This window comes from Pongo abelii, chromosome 15 (genome assembly GCF_028885655.2).
Source record: "Pongo abelii isolate AG06213 chromosome 15, NHGRI_mPonAbe1-v2.0_pri, whole genome shotgun sequence".
In the NCBI taxonomy this organism is placed as follows: Eukaryota; Metazoa; Chordata; class Mammalia; order Primates; family Hominidae; genus Pongo; species Pongo abelii.
The window spans coordinates 77560084-77575330 of record NC_072000.2 but is presented as its reverse complement, the minus strand read 5'-3'; the positions used below and the strand labels follow the sequence as shown (position 1 = coordinate 77575330).

Sequence of the window (15247 nt, the reverse complement as noted above, 5' to 3'; positions counted from 1 at the left end):
TTATGGCGTATCAGCTGCACGGTGAGGAATATTGTCATATATCAGCCAGTTCCATAAAAAAGTGTATAAGGCCTTTGGTTATCTTGCTTAACTCTAGTCCAAGATGCCCTTCATTTAAAAAGGTCCTTTCTTCCCATTGTTTCTTAAATGTCTCTCCCTCTGTCTTAGTTTTAGACTAGTTTCATTATACTACCAGTTTCTAATATGTTGGTTTTTTATTCACTATTTGATATATTTGTTTTAATATATGTTCTTATTTTAGCAGGTAAAAGAATCATAACATGTTTTTTAAAAGAACATTATTATTCTTTAATAACTGTCTTTTTATGCATTTTGCATGCCAACTTTTTTCATTAACATCTTGATATTTTATAAAAAGAGGGAAAGCTCAATGTTTAACAATAGCTTTTCTAGGAGCTAAATTAAATATTAACAGTCTGCTTCCTTCACCTTCCCATCCCTCAAGAATGGTGAATATCTTAACTTTGGCTGCATCCTTGAAAGCTTATGGTTATTCATAGTCTAACAAAACTAGGGTCACCAAACTTGGCAGCAGAAATCATCTAGTCTTACTGTGATAACTACCCAATTACTTTATTATTTTTCCAGTTGCAGTTCAAAATGTTTTGTGGAAATATTTTTTGCTGTTTGTGATTTTCAAAGCTTAGGAGGGAAAACAAACTTTCCAGTGTTGGAGAGCATTGAATAGTTTATGAATTGTGTAAAAAAGTCAGATTTCAGTGCAATTATCTTTTCCTAGACATTTATCCAACATTAAAAACCTATGATTATAAAAAGTAAAGGCTTAAAGTGTATTTCAACCACAGCTAGGAAATGTAAAGTTAAATCTAGCTTGTGTGAGTTCAAACCCATCTAATTTGTGTAAATTCTACAGATTTTAATTGGTGGCCAGTTTTCATAAATGGTGCTTAAAAATTGGTGCCGATAGCATAGATAGTTATGCCTCTGTTATCCAGATAGTTTCAGAGTTGTTTACTTATAAATGTCAATGCAAGTTTCTTTATTTTAAAATAACAGCTTTTAGGTTGGGCACAGTGGCTCATGTCTGTAATTCCAGCACTTTAGGAGGCCTAGGCAGGCGGATCACTCGAGGTCAGGAGATCGAGACCAGCCTGGCCAACATGGTGAAACCCTGTCTCTACTATAAAAATACAAAAACTAGCCGGATGTGGTGGCACACACCTGTAGTCCTAGCTACTCGGGAGGCCGAGGCATAAGAATTGCTTGAACCCAGGAGGCAGAGGTTGCAGTGACCTGAGATCGTGCCACTGCACTCCATCCTGGGTGACAGAGTGAGATTCTGACTCAAAAAACAAACAAAACCCAAATAATAATAAACAATAGCTTTTATAAAGAAAACAAAACTCTGTTAAATTTCAGTTGTGGCCCACAGACATCATTTGGTTCTTAGGATACATGTTTTCTCAGCTCTTGTATAAACATTAGCCTTGTAACCTTAATAGATAATTTATTCTGTGTCTGGAATAAAACATACATGTTATTTCCTTATGTATGTTGTGAAATTGATCAGCACACATGTACATATAGATTGATACTAATGTAAGTAAATGGAAAGCCAATGGTCAAGCTCCCCTTAAAGTGGTATGGAGTTTCTAAGTGACATCTTGAACTCACTAAGAAAAAAGTATGACAAGGACCTTTGATGCACACTCATTTAATTTTACGTATTGCATTTTTAATGTGATTATGTGGTCATTTGAATGTGGACTTTATTAAAATTGGTGACTTTCACATAGTTGACCGCCAATTTTAAACCTAAAAAATGTATATGGAACCAGTCTTCTATTTTCTATTCACTATTATAAAATTTAAAATGCAAATCTCACCAAACCAGTATGCCCGGTTGTTTTCTCTGCTGCCAAATTTGGAAGATCTCTGTTTTAAATGTAAATAGCGATTACTAAACTAACTTGTTGCTCTGCATGGATACAGGTTCTGATTTCTTCTTACTCTTTCCGTGGATTCTTAGGCTATACAGTGTGTTTCCCTGCGTTTTCATGCACCCTTCCTTTTTCCCTGTCACTCCTGGTATGGATAACTCTTTGAAACTCACTCCCACCCCTTCTCCCACCTTTTCCTTTCCCCAATTTCTGTATGTGCTTATTGGTGTGAAACTCTGGGACATTTAGGCCATACAGTAATAGCGCTCGACTTGTCCCCCTGTTCCTCCAGGAAAGGAAGTTCTTCAAAGGCTTCTTTGGAAAAGTAAGTTTGATGCCACATTCATGCTTGCTTTATAAGGAGTTACACCCCTAGTGTAGCACTGACATATTTTTTAAAAGTAGTACAGCTTTGGTTTCTTTATAATACAGGAATTGGTTTGATTGTATATGGAAATTAATGAATTAGGAAGTTGCTATCCGTGATATTATCAGTGGGTCTACTGATACTAAATCTGATGATTCTAAGAAATTCCAATACATAGGCTGGGCACGGTGGCTCATGTCTGTAATCCCAGCACTTTGGGAGGCTGAGGCGGGTGGATCACCTGAGGAGTTCGAGACCAGCCTGGCCAACATGGTAAAACCCTGTCTCTACCAAAAATACAATACAGGTGATGTGCACCTGTAATCCCAGCTACTTGGGAGGCTGAGGTGGGAGAATCGATTGAACCCAAGAGGCGGAGGTTGCAGTAAGCCGAGATCACGCCACTGCACTCCAGCCTGGGTGACAGAGTGAGACTCGGTCTCAAAAAAATAAAGAAATTCCAGTAAATGAATCAAGTAGGTTAAAAGAGGATTATCTCCTCAATAGTAGGTATTAAAATAAATATTATTTGATCTTGTAAACCCTGTTAATATTAAAATATTAGTAATATTTGTAACAAGTGGATTTTACATAATGCCCAATATTCACAGGGAAATAGGAAGAAATATTTAAGTAAAAAATAAATATACCCCAAAGTTTACATTCAGTGCAATTTTTTTTCCAATCTAAATTAAATTTCAGGATAGTAAGTGAAAATGGATAAACTTATCTTTAGGGATCCTGCTATGATTTTTAACCTGCATTGCTAATCTAAGAAAAAGTATCTTAATTATTAGCCTACCAAATATCTGTCATATGTGGAATGTTGTTTATATAGATGCTTTTCAAATAATGATTATTCAATGTTCAGATCTCCCTAAATTTAAGAATATATGGGGTGGCTGTACACATATCAGTAAATATATTTCTAAATATATTTTGTGTCCAAGTTTATCCTTGTTTAGTTTTGAGTAAGTGCTAAAACTAACTCAGACTGAGACAGTATGAGAGAAAAACACTGTCATTAGATAACAGTATAAATTACTAAAAATTTATGTGATTAACAAAATCCTACAATTTTTTTTCTACTGCATGGTTTTGTCATTTTGGAAATTTGTTTTAAAGAACAAATAATTTACATTTCCTTCTCAATTAAATGTTTAAATGGTACTCATTTTTACATTTTCTTGTTCTAACTTAAGTCACCTTAATACTAATGTAAACAAATTTGAAGTATTTTGATCTAATGATTTAATTCAGTTACTCCTCTCAATCTGAAATAAAAAGTCAAATAATTTACCCACACATGTCACAATACATTTTTTAATAGACATTTTGGGTCTGAGTCAGATTAATAGGTCCTTAGAATATGGGATACATGTCTAGAAAGAATCTTATTATTTCCTGTGTAGCACAGCATTATAAGTAGGCATTATATTTGTTAAGGAAATGGATAATTGTTAGGGACACTTTAGGAAACTTTTTGTGGTGTATTTGTTTTTTCCCGAATAGAGTTTCCGAAAGCAATTACACATCGCCACAATTATCATACAATTTTAACTATTGTTCAAGTGACCAGTTTTAATAAGTCTACTTAAAGCAGCAGATAAGGCTATATACGATAAGCTATATAAGATAAGGCGTCATAGATAAGATGAAGGTCAGGTTATAGCAAATATTGATTTGGTTTTTAGAAAGACAATTTTAAAAGTATATATTTTAGCTGGATGCTGTGGTGCACGCTACTCAGGAGCCTGGAGTGGGTTAAGGAACAAAGCTCTCCCCTCAAAATCAATCCTGAGGTCACAGTATTTCTTGCTGCGTATAATGGGGCCATGATGCACCTACATGTAGCTGAGCTGGATCACACTGTGTTTGGTAGCTTTTTCACTGCATTTTTTTTGCTACATGATGAATTTGTGTGGTATAAGAAAGAGAATTATGAATCATCTCACTTAATCCTTAACCCAAAAATAATAATTCTCCAGTTTTACAGTGAGAAAACTGAGGTTTGCAGAGGTTAAATGACCTGACTGAATTCACAGATATTTATAATAAGTGGTAAAAAATGGGATTTGAACCCAAATAATCTGACTTCAGAGCCCACACTCTTAATCATTGTGCTATACAATCACTTTATTTTCATATTATTTATAAGTGAAGATTTTATCTTAAAAGTTGCTAGTAAGTAAAGAGCTTCTCAGAAACTCACTTTTACTTTCTTGTTTATAGAGTAGTAATTTAACTTTAGATTTTATTTCTAATCAATTACTTTTTATTAGTTAAAGCTTTAAATAATCGTCTTTTTTAGTAGAGACAGGGTTTCACCATGTTGGTTGGCCAGGCTGGTCTTGAACTCCTGATCTCAGGTGATCTGCCCACCTCAGCATGTGCCTGTAATCCCAGCTACTACTCGGGAGACTGAGGCAGGAGAATTGCTTGAACCTGGGAGGCAGAGGTTGCAATGAGCCAAGATAATGCCATTGCACTCCAGCCTCGGTGACAGAGAGAGACTCCATCTCAAAAAAAAAAAAAAAAAAGAAAAAATCATCTTTTTCAGTGGTTCAAACTAACATTTTATTTATTTGGAAATATTTAAGTCCTACTGCATGTTGAGTATCCCTTATTCGAAATGTTTAGGACCTGAAGGGTTATGGATTTTGTGTTTTTTTTTTCTTTCCTTCAGATTTTGGAATAGTTGCATATATATAATGAGATATTTTGGGGATAAGACCCAAGTCTAAATGCAGAAGTTATTTGTGTTTTATATATGCCTTATACATATAGCCTGAAGATAATTTTATACAATATTTTTAATAATTTTAGTAATAATTTTATATAATTTTATAATTATTTTATAATTAATAATTTAAATAATTTTGTGCATGAAACAGAGTTCATGTACATTGAACCATCAGAAAGCAAAAGTATCACTATCTGAGCCACCCATGTGGAATCTGTGGTTGTTTGGCACAACCATCATTCCCTACTTTGAATTTATATGCTACTGATAAGCAATCATTTTCTTACATTTATTCACACATAAGTATTTTTGCTTTCAAAAAAAAAAAAGACATAATGGCTGGGCGCAGTGGCTCCCGCCAGCACTTTGGGAGGCCAAGGGCGGGTGGATTGCTTGAGGTCAGGAGTTCAAGACCAGCCTGACCAACAGGGTGAAATCCCGTCTCTACTAAAAATACAAAAAAAATCAGCTGGGCATGGTGGCACACACCTGTAGTCCCAGCTACTCAGGAGGCTGAGGCAGGAGAATTGCTTGAACCCGGGAGGTGGAGGTTGCAGTGAGCCTAGATCACGCCACTGCACTCCAGCCTGGGCTACAGAGCAAGACTCTGTCTCAAAAAAAAAAAAGACATACCACTAGTAGAGTGAAAAAATAATATGTTCAGAGTAACTAAGCAGCACGGTAGCATCACCAGAATACATGTCAGCTGTTTAACAACAGCAACAACAAACAATGACAGGCTTTGTCTTCCCCTCAGAGACTGTGTTTTGATTAAAAGATAACTTACACACTTACACTGTATTTTTTTTTTTAAGGTAAAAAGAAATATCAGAAGCAGTTGAGGGGCCAGGAAGTGGGTCTTCTAGGGATGAACTGGCATTCTGCTGGATGGCTTTTTTTTTTTTTTTTTGAGACAGGGACTCACTCTGTCACCCAAGCTGGAGTGCAGTGGCACAATCATGGCTCATTGCAGCCTCAAACTCCCAGGCTCAGGGGATCCTCCCAACACAGCCTCTCGAGTAGCTGGGACTATAGGCATGTGCCACCACACTCAGCTAATTTTTGTATTTTTTGTAGAGACAGGGTTTCGCCATGTTGCCCAGGCTGGTCTCAAACACCTGAGGTCAAGTGATCCGCCCACCTCACCCTGCCAAAGTGCTGGGATTACAAGCATGAGCCACTGTGCCCAGCCTGCTGGATGGCTTGTGTGTTGTATGCCTACATTTTTTTTTTTTTTTTTTTTTGAGACAGAGTCCCCCTTCATCACCCAGGCTAGTGCAATCTCAGTCACTGCAACCTCTGCTTTCTGGGTTCAGGTGATTTTTTGCTTCAGCCTCCCGAGTAGCTGGGACCACAGGCGCTCGCCACCATACCTGGATAATTTTTGTATTTTTAGTAGAGACGGGGTTTCACCATGTTGGCCAGGCTGGTCTCGAACTCCTGACCTCAAGTGATCAGCCCGCCTCGGCCTCCCAAGGTGCTGGGATTACAGGCATGAGCCACAGCACCCAGAATTCTTTTCTTGTGTTATTGGGGAAAATTTTTTTTATGTCAGGGTGATTTTATACTAATATATAACTTTTTACAGTGAGTCATTTAAAGAGTTTGGAAAACAGAGGGGCAAGTATTACCCATGGTCTTACCCAGAATGTGCTTTTAAATGATAATTTTTTCTTTAATTTGGAATCTTTTGAATCTTTCAAGTTGCCATCATTTAATTCATCTCCACACTAATCTACAAGAAATAGACTGGTGAGAGACTTGATTTATTGAGTTTGCTAGGTCAATTGTGGTTTGATGAAAGCTCAAAATGAAGAATCTTACAGAACAGTATATGTTGCGGAGTTTTTATCCAGTACAGTTCCTCATAAATTTTGATACTTTGTTATTCTTTGAATCATGTGTGACTTAATGATCCAGGATAAATAGAACAACAGTAATCAAGAGGTGTTTTTATTAAACACTTTTACGTGAAAGTAAGTAGATAGAAGAATTGTTTGCCCCAATGAAAACTTTCTTTTCAGTAAGTTGCCTCTTGGACCTTACCACCCTCACTTCCCTATTGTTGTCACCAGCTGATAGGAGCAGTGCCTCCAGAAACTTTAGCAGTAGGGAACAGATAAACCTGGGTCTGTTACAGGCCTGTAATCCATTGTAAGCTTACAAACATTGTAAAAGACGGGCAAAAAAATGAAGACCTGAAATAACTTTTTCCAGACTAATTAAATTGCTCATTGCTGTGGCCGGGCGCAGTGGTTCACACCTGTAATCTCAGCACTTTGGGAGGCTGAGGCAGGTGGATCACAAGGTCAGGAGTTCAAGACGAGTCTGGCCAAGATGGTGAAACCCAGTCTCTACTAAAAATACAAAAATTAGCCAGGAGTGGTGGCAGGCGCCTGTAATCCCAGCTACTCAGGAGGCTGAGGCAGGAGAATCGCTTGAACACCCGGGGTGGGCAGAGGTTGCATTGAGCCCAGATCATGACACTGCACTTCAGCCTGGGTGACAGAGTGAGACTGTCTCAAAAATAAATAAATAAATAAATAGCTCATTGCCTTAGGAAAGCCAATAATGTACTCAGCTTTTTAGGGATTATTACATGCAGCTTCATTCATAGTTGGCTATACTAGGCAAATACTTTATTACCAAATAATTACATGGCACTTAACATTTGAAAAAATATTTTTATAATTTTAATGTATTTGAGGAACCCTATGAACTAAGTAATCTGTATTCCCATTTTATGAAGAAACTGACTCAACATGGAGACAGGAAATATTCTTAGGCCACCCTATTAGATCTCTTTTTAAAGCCATTTACTTGTATTTATATAGAGCTTTATAGTTTATTATGTGCTTTGACCTACTTTCTAATTTGCCATTCACAACAGTTCAGTGAATTGGACAGGGTAGTTCATGAAACTGCATTTTACAAATGAATAAACAGAAGCTCAGAGAGTTCACCCAGCTAATACTAAATGGCAGTGCCTACACTGAAAGCAAGGTTTTCTGAAACTTAGTGCAAAGTTCTTTCATCTACCCCATGTTGATGTTCTGTCATTCAAAAAGCATTCCTCTGCTTTCCTCGGGTATGCCTTAATTATAATGAATGGAGAAGTGTCTAATGCAGAGGATGCTAGACAGCCCAAGGGCCTGAATACTTCCACAAACATGGATTGTATGGCCTGCACACAGTTTATAAATTTGAATTAGTTGCAAATATTTTAAACATTGAGAACTTTCAATAAATATCCTACTTTTCAGTAGGGCATTTATCTTAAGAATTAGCAGACCTGGCAAAACAGCATGCTTTCTATGTGGCAACAGTTTCCTGACCTGAGTAGCAGCTGTGTCCTTTGCCTATTCGCCACAATCCCTGCAACTCCCTGTTGTCCCTGCTTCACTCATTTGTTATCTGCCTTTAATTCTTGTGGGCATTTGAGTTTGTGAACTCCTCTCTGGGTTATGTCACTTTGATTTATTTTTCTTTGTAGCAACCACTTCTGACTGTATAAAAATCACCAAAAATATTATAATATCTGTTCTAACAGATCCTGTTTATATACTGCCAAATATAGTTTTTCAAGTTTTTATGTTTTTACAACTGCTAAATGGCACCATTAGAAATGGTTAAGTTTTAGAGAATGCATGGTTGAAAAGTAATGTGTTATTATGTTGTTTTAACCTAATTCCTGAGAGTAAAGGATTTCATGGCATTTATGACTCCACTCTTGAATTAGTGTATTCAAATCTACATTCTATTTTATACTTCCTAAATTTTCTCCTCTATGACAACTTGTACTAAGTGCTTATCTTCATTCTGGATCCTATATTTTTATTATTATTATTATGCCTTAAGTTCTGGGATACATGTGCAGAACATGCAGGTTTGTTACATAGTTATACATGTGCCATGGTGGTTTGCTGCACCCATCAACCTGTCATCTAGGTTTTAAACCCTGCATGCGTTAGGTATTTGTCCTAATGCTCTCCCTCCCCTTGCCCCCAACTCCCTGACAGGCCCCAGTGTGTGATGTTCACCTTCCTGGGTCTATGTGTTCTCATTTTTCAACTCCCACTTATGAGTGAGAACAGGTGGTATTTGGTTTTCTGTTCCTGTGTTAGTTTGCTAAGAATGATGGTTTCCAGCTTCATCCATGTCCCTACAAAGGACATGAACTCATTGTTTTTTACGGCTGCATAGTATTCCATGGTGTATATGTGCCACATTTTCTTTATCCAGTCTGTCATTGATGGGCGTTTGGATTGGTTCCAAGTCTTTGCTATTGTGAATAGTGCTGCAGTAAACATACGTGTGCAAGTGTCTTTATAGTAGAATGATTTATATTCTTTTGGGTATTGGATCCTATTCTTTAAAAGTGCATTGTGCGCATATATTGTTTCCCTCCTATTCAAGGGATGAACTATCTGTGCTCCTCACAGAGGCCAACTCCTCCACCAGATTCTTCTTATTCCAACTCTTACTTATTCTGGCAGTGCTACCCCCTCTCTCTTCTATAATCAGTTTTCTTTCTCTAGTGGATCATCCATTAGCATAAAAATATACCATCTTCTTTTTAAAAAAAGGTTTCTTCTTGGTACCCTCAGTTCCTTCTTCTGTTGAACCCATTTAGTCATCTCCACAACTTTTACCTCCACCACCCCACCATGGCTGCCCTTATCTTCTTTTGTATTACTATTCCAGTAGTCCTATCACCTTACTCAGACTATCAGCAGCAATTGACATAGCCCATCTCTCACTCCCCTTTGAAACACTATTCATTTGGAGTTCAGGGATCATACTTTCCCAGTTTTCCCCTTTGTCTGTGGACTCTTCTCAGCCTACACCTCTCCGTTAATGATCTCATCCACAGTGTGATGGCTTTAAATATCATTTATGTAATATATGCTAATGGTTTTGAAATTTGTATCTCCATATATCTCCCCTGAACTCCATAATGGTATTTCCATCTTCCAAGCAATATAGCATAGGAATCAAGGGCCCAGCCTTTGGGGCCAGATTACTTGCACTTACTAGCTTTGTGATTAATGCCTACTTCATGTGATTGTTGTGAAGATTAGATGAATAAATATGAGTAAAGAGTACCAAATGGCCTGTTTTGGTAGATAGGTGTCACTATCATCATTATTAAACTTTTTCTCTTCGATATCTGCTAGTCACCTCACACTTTAATATGTCACAAATCAAATTCCCCCAAGGAGAGAAGGATCTTTCTCTCCTAGTCTTTCCCAGTCTCAGTATACAGCATCTCTGTCCCTATGCTCTAGCCAAACCCTGGATTTGACCTTGACTTCTCTTTTTCTTATACCCTACATCCACTCCATCAACAGTTCCTGTCTGCTTCAGCCTTCAAGAACCTAATCAATTCTCACTATCTCCACCACTCCTACCCTAGTACAAGCCAGCATCTCCTCTTATCTGAACCATTGCAGTAGCATCCTACTAGCATCCTACTACCCCTGCTTTCATTATTGTCCTCCTGTCATCCCCTCTTGAGAGATCAGCCTGAGTGATTTTTTTAAGACAGAGGCCTGGTCGGGCGCAGTGGCTCACGCCTGTAATCCCAGCACTTTGGGAGGCCCAGGCGGGCGGATCATGAGGTCAGGAGATGGAGAATATCCTGGCTAACACGGTGAAACCCCATCTCTACTAAAAATGCAAAAAAATTAGCCGGGCGTGGTGGCGGGCGCCTGTAGTCCCAGCTACTCAGGAGGCTGAGGCAGGAGAATGGCGTGAACCCGGGAGGCGGAGCTTGCAGTGAGCCAAGATCGTGCCACTGTGCTCCAGCCTGGGCAACAGAGCAAGAGTCCGTCTCAAAAAAAAAAAAGACAGAGGCCCGATTATGTTGCTTCACTGTCCCATGTCCTCCAGTAGCTTCCTGACCTACTTCAGAGTAAAAGCCAAAGTCTTTTAGGCCTTGTAGGCCATTGCATATGAATCCCCTCTTTTTCCTCTTTTATTTCCTCCTAGCCTTCCTCTTGCTCCCTCTGTTCCAGCCACACTAGCCTCCTCAATATTCCTTAAACACACCAGGTATGCTTTCACCTCAGGGCCTTTGTACTTGCTGTAACCTCTAGTCTGGAATACACATCATCCAAATATATGTGTGGCTCACTTCCTCATCTCTTTCCCTTCACTCAAAAGCCCCATTCTCAGGCATTTACTGACAACTTTTTTAAAAATCCAAACACCACTCTCCCCTAGACACACACACTCCCTATTCCCCTTCCTAGCTTTTTTTTTTTTTTTTTTTTTTTTTAGACGGAGTCTCGCTCTGTCGCCCAGGCTGGAGTGCAGTGGCGCGATCTCGGCTCACTGCAAGCTCCACCTCCCGGGTTCATGCCATTCTCTGGCCTCAGCCTCCCGAGTAGCTGGGACTACAGGTGCCCGCCACCACGCCCGGCTAATTTTTTGTATTTTCAGTAGAGACAGGGTTTCACCGTGTTAGCCAGGATGGTCTCAATCACCTGACCTCGTGATCCACCCGCCTCGGCCTCCCAAAGTGCTGGGACTACAGGGGTGAGCCACCACACCCGACCCCTAGCTTTATTTTTATCTGATAGGGCTTATCACTGTGTGTCATACCATACATTTTACTTATTTCTTTATCTCTTCCTCACTGAAATGTAAGCTCTGTGAGGACAGTGATCTCCACCTGTTTTGTTTACTGCTGAATCTTCAGTACCTAGAATAATTTGTGATCCATAGTAGCTGCTCCAAAATATTTGAATTAATGAATAAAGGAATGAATGAGAAATGTACTGCTCAAGTTCACCCTGTTGTGGGAGGAATCAGATAGGTAAAGACATGGTTACCAAATTGTGTGACAATAACAGGTGCTCCAGGAGCGAAAAGGAAGAATGAATGTGAAAGGTTGTAATGAACGCTTCTAGGAGGAGATGACACCTAAGGCTGAGCCTAAAAACTATGAATTCCAGTTAAACTAACTTAGAAGAGAAAGAGATTTCAGACAGAAGGAACAGCACTATCAGGGACACTGGGATGAGAGAAAACATGTTCCACACTCATTCATTCATTCATTCAACCTAGGGGTGTTGAGAAGGAAACAGAAGATGAGACCCAGATTTCATTCATGGATGACCAAGGGGATGGTGGAATCACTCATTGTGAGAAGGGATAAATTTGGTTTTGGACAGGTTGAATTTGAGATGCCTCTAGAATTTTCATTTCAGCTACTATATACCTCTGAAATATGAACTTAATATTGGAATAATCCCTAGGTCTCCCCTCCCCCAGTTGAAGTGATTTGGCAAACTAGAAGAGCTAAATTGCCTCCCCAAAATCTCTCCTTTACTGTGTAGTTCATGACATGCTCCATCCTTGTTTTTTCCTAAAAGCCTTTAAGTGCCCCTCTCATTTAAGAAAGTATAGGAATAATAAACCTTAGTGTCTGAGACTAAAAGTTATTGTACTCTTCCTGAGCACAGTACAATCTCAAATCCTGAAGAAAGTTGTGTTTCTGTCCTTTCACTGCTTTGTTCTTTGGGGTATATTCACTGGATTTTGGAATTATAAGACAAAATTTATTGATTACACCATTCTGTTCAGAAATTCAAATATTAAATTATAGACTTCAAGACTTTTCTCTTCTGATTTAAAAAACCAGCTGGGTTCCCTCTGAAAAAAGTCTCTTGTTTGTTTATTACAAGGCACACTGTATCATGGTTCCCTGGTTTATATATCACCATTACTCTGTAATGCCTTCCTCTGTGTAGATGTGACAGAAAGACTGACCAGTGATTCTTTACACATTGGGAACCTTTGAAGACCTCTTTAGTTTGTAGCTGAAGGAACTTTGCACGGTAGAATTGCAAATCACTGTTGTTCTGAGAGTGACTTGCTCTGCCCTAGTTGGTCTGTTTGCTGCTGTTGCTTCTTAACATTTCAAAGCTGTGCAAAATGATGTTTCCATGTGTCTTTATAGCATTTCTTCACTTCAGCTTACATTAGAACATTTGCTTAACCCTTTTGCTCTTACCTAGCATATGCCCGCAGAGCTGTCTTGCCTCCAAATGTCATTTTTATTTTTGTTAATTAATGGCATGCTCTTATCTCATTGGTGATCTTGGGAATCATAGAATTTTAGAGTTGGACGGCACCTTAAAATAGGTAGGATATAAATACATTTGTCAGGAAAAAAAGAAAATGAATTCAGGGACACAGTTCCAACAGGTCTAATATTTCAGTATAGTGAATTATCTTTCCAAGAAGATTCAATTAATTACTTTATAGAGATTATGATTGTATCGGATGTCGCAAACTATGGCCCACTACTGTATTTGTTTTCGTAAATAACATTTTATTGGAACAAAGTCATGCCCATTTGTGTACATATTGTTATGGCTGCTTTTGTGCAGTGATAGAGTTGAGTAGTTGCAATAGAGATCATATGTCCTGCAAAGCCTAAAATATTTTGTTATCTGGCCCTTCACAAAAAACGTTTGCTAATCCCTAATTTCAACAATTTAAAAACTCATTTCAGCCAGGCGCGGTAGCTCACACCTGTAATCCCAGCATTTTGGGAGGCTGAGGTGGGCGGATCACCTGAGGTCAGGAGTTCAAGACCAGCCTGGCCAACATGGTGAAACCCCTTCTGTATTAAAAATACAAAAATAAGCCATAGCTGGATGTGGTGGCAGGCACCTGTAATCCCAGCCATTTGAGAGGCTGAGGCAGGAGAATCACTTGAACCCAGGAGGCGGAGGTTGCAGTGAGCCGAGATCGCACCACTGCACTCCAAGCATGGGCGACAGAGCAAGACTCTGCCTCAAAAAACAAAACAAAACTCATTCCTCCAACTCCAACTCATTTCTCCCAAGGATAACATCAGTTATACTGATGAAATAAAAGAGCAATGTAAGAATCTTTCCACCTACTATGTATATCACCAACTTGTCATTTTCATCCTTTTTCAATTTATTTTTAAAAAGTGGTTTCACCTGGGCATAGTGGCTCACATCTGTAATCCTAATACTTTGGGAGGATTGGCTGAGGTGGGAGGATCACTTGAAGCCAGAACTTGAGACCAGCCTGGGCAACATAGCAAGACCCCATCTCTATAAAAATAAAAAAGTAGCCAGGTGTGGTAGTACTTACTTGTGGTCTCCCAGCTACTCAGGAGGCTGAGGTGGGTGGATGACTTGAGCCCAGGAGTTTGAGGCTGCAGTGAGCTGTGATCACACCACTGCACTCCAGCCTGGGTGTCAGAATAAGACCCTGTCTCTAACAGAAAAAAGAAAGAAAGAAAGAAAGAAAGAAACAGTGGTTTCTACTTAAAGAAACAAAAAACAAAAAAAATCTGGAGATAGGTAGATAGCAATTGGTTATTTCAGTTGCCTTTTACTGTACGTAGCTTTTATATTTAGGAGAAAGTCATCTTACAGTGTGCTGAGCTTGTTACTATTTCTGTTCCATTTTCTATTTTGTGTTCCTTCACCAATTTTTTTCGTGTTAAGATTACCTGTGCATTTCTCTTCTGGTACAAGTTTCCTGATTTAGTAATTTGTAATAGATCCACTATATGTTACTATTTTCTCCAGTGTCAGAACCTGCTTAGTTGCTATATTGGTTTATATCTACCCATAATAAAAGGTTTTAAAGAAGATAATAATTTTAAAATACTAAGCTGGATATTTATAGTGTAGAGTAATTACTTGAGAAAGTTATACTTTCATTTTTCACTTTTGGTTAGCTTGATCCTTCTGCTCAGATTTCACCAATTTAAATTCCAAGTTACTAAAATTCTGTCCATGTTAGATCGGTTTTCTTTGAAAAAAAAAGGATTTTTGTCTTTATTGTGAAACTTTTTCATGATACATTTGTCGTGTGAATTCTACCTATAACTGTGAAATTATTATTAAAGTACAAAGTGTTAGAGCAGCGATGATAAAATAATTCTGAATGTCTGAACATCTATGTTGCCACTTCCACATTTTTATTAGTTCCTGAAGCATGTTTTCTTTTTTTTTTTTTTTTGAGATGGAGTCTCGCTCTGTCACCCAGACTAGAGTACAGTAGTGCGATCTTGGCTCACTGCAACCTCTGCCTCCTGGGTTCAAGCAGTTCTCCTGCCACAGCCTCCAGAGCAGCTGGGACTACAGGCGCGTGCCACCACGCCCGGCTGATTTTTGTGTTTTTAGTAGAGACAGGGTTTCACCATGTTGGCCAGGATGG

The 15247-nt window shown here is 38.7% G+C and overlaps 1 protein-coding gene across 50 annotated transcripts in view; it reads left to right on the top strand.

Moving 5' to 3' along the window:
- Nucleotides 1–15247, top strand: part of NUMB (NUMB endocytic adaptor protein) — a 193311-nt gene that overhangs the window by 148351 nt on the left and 29713 nt on the right. For 32 of the 50 annotated variants that reach the window (XM_063715213.1, XM_063715216.1, XM_063715210.1 and 29 more), the window contains one exon: nt 2215–2247. In XM_063715213.1, the coding sequence (XP_063571283.1) occupies nt 2215–2247 (33 nt within the window). 50 annotated transcript variants of the gene reach the window in all.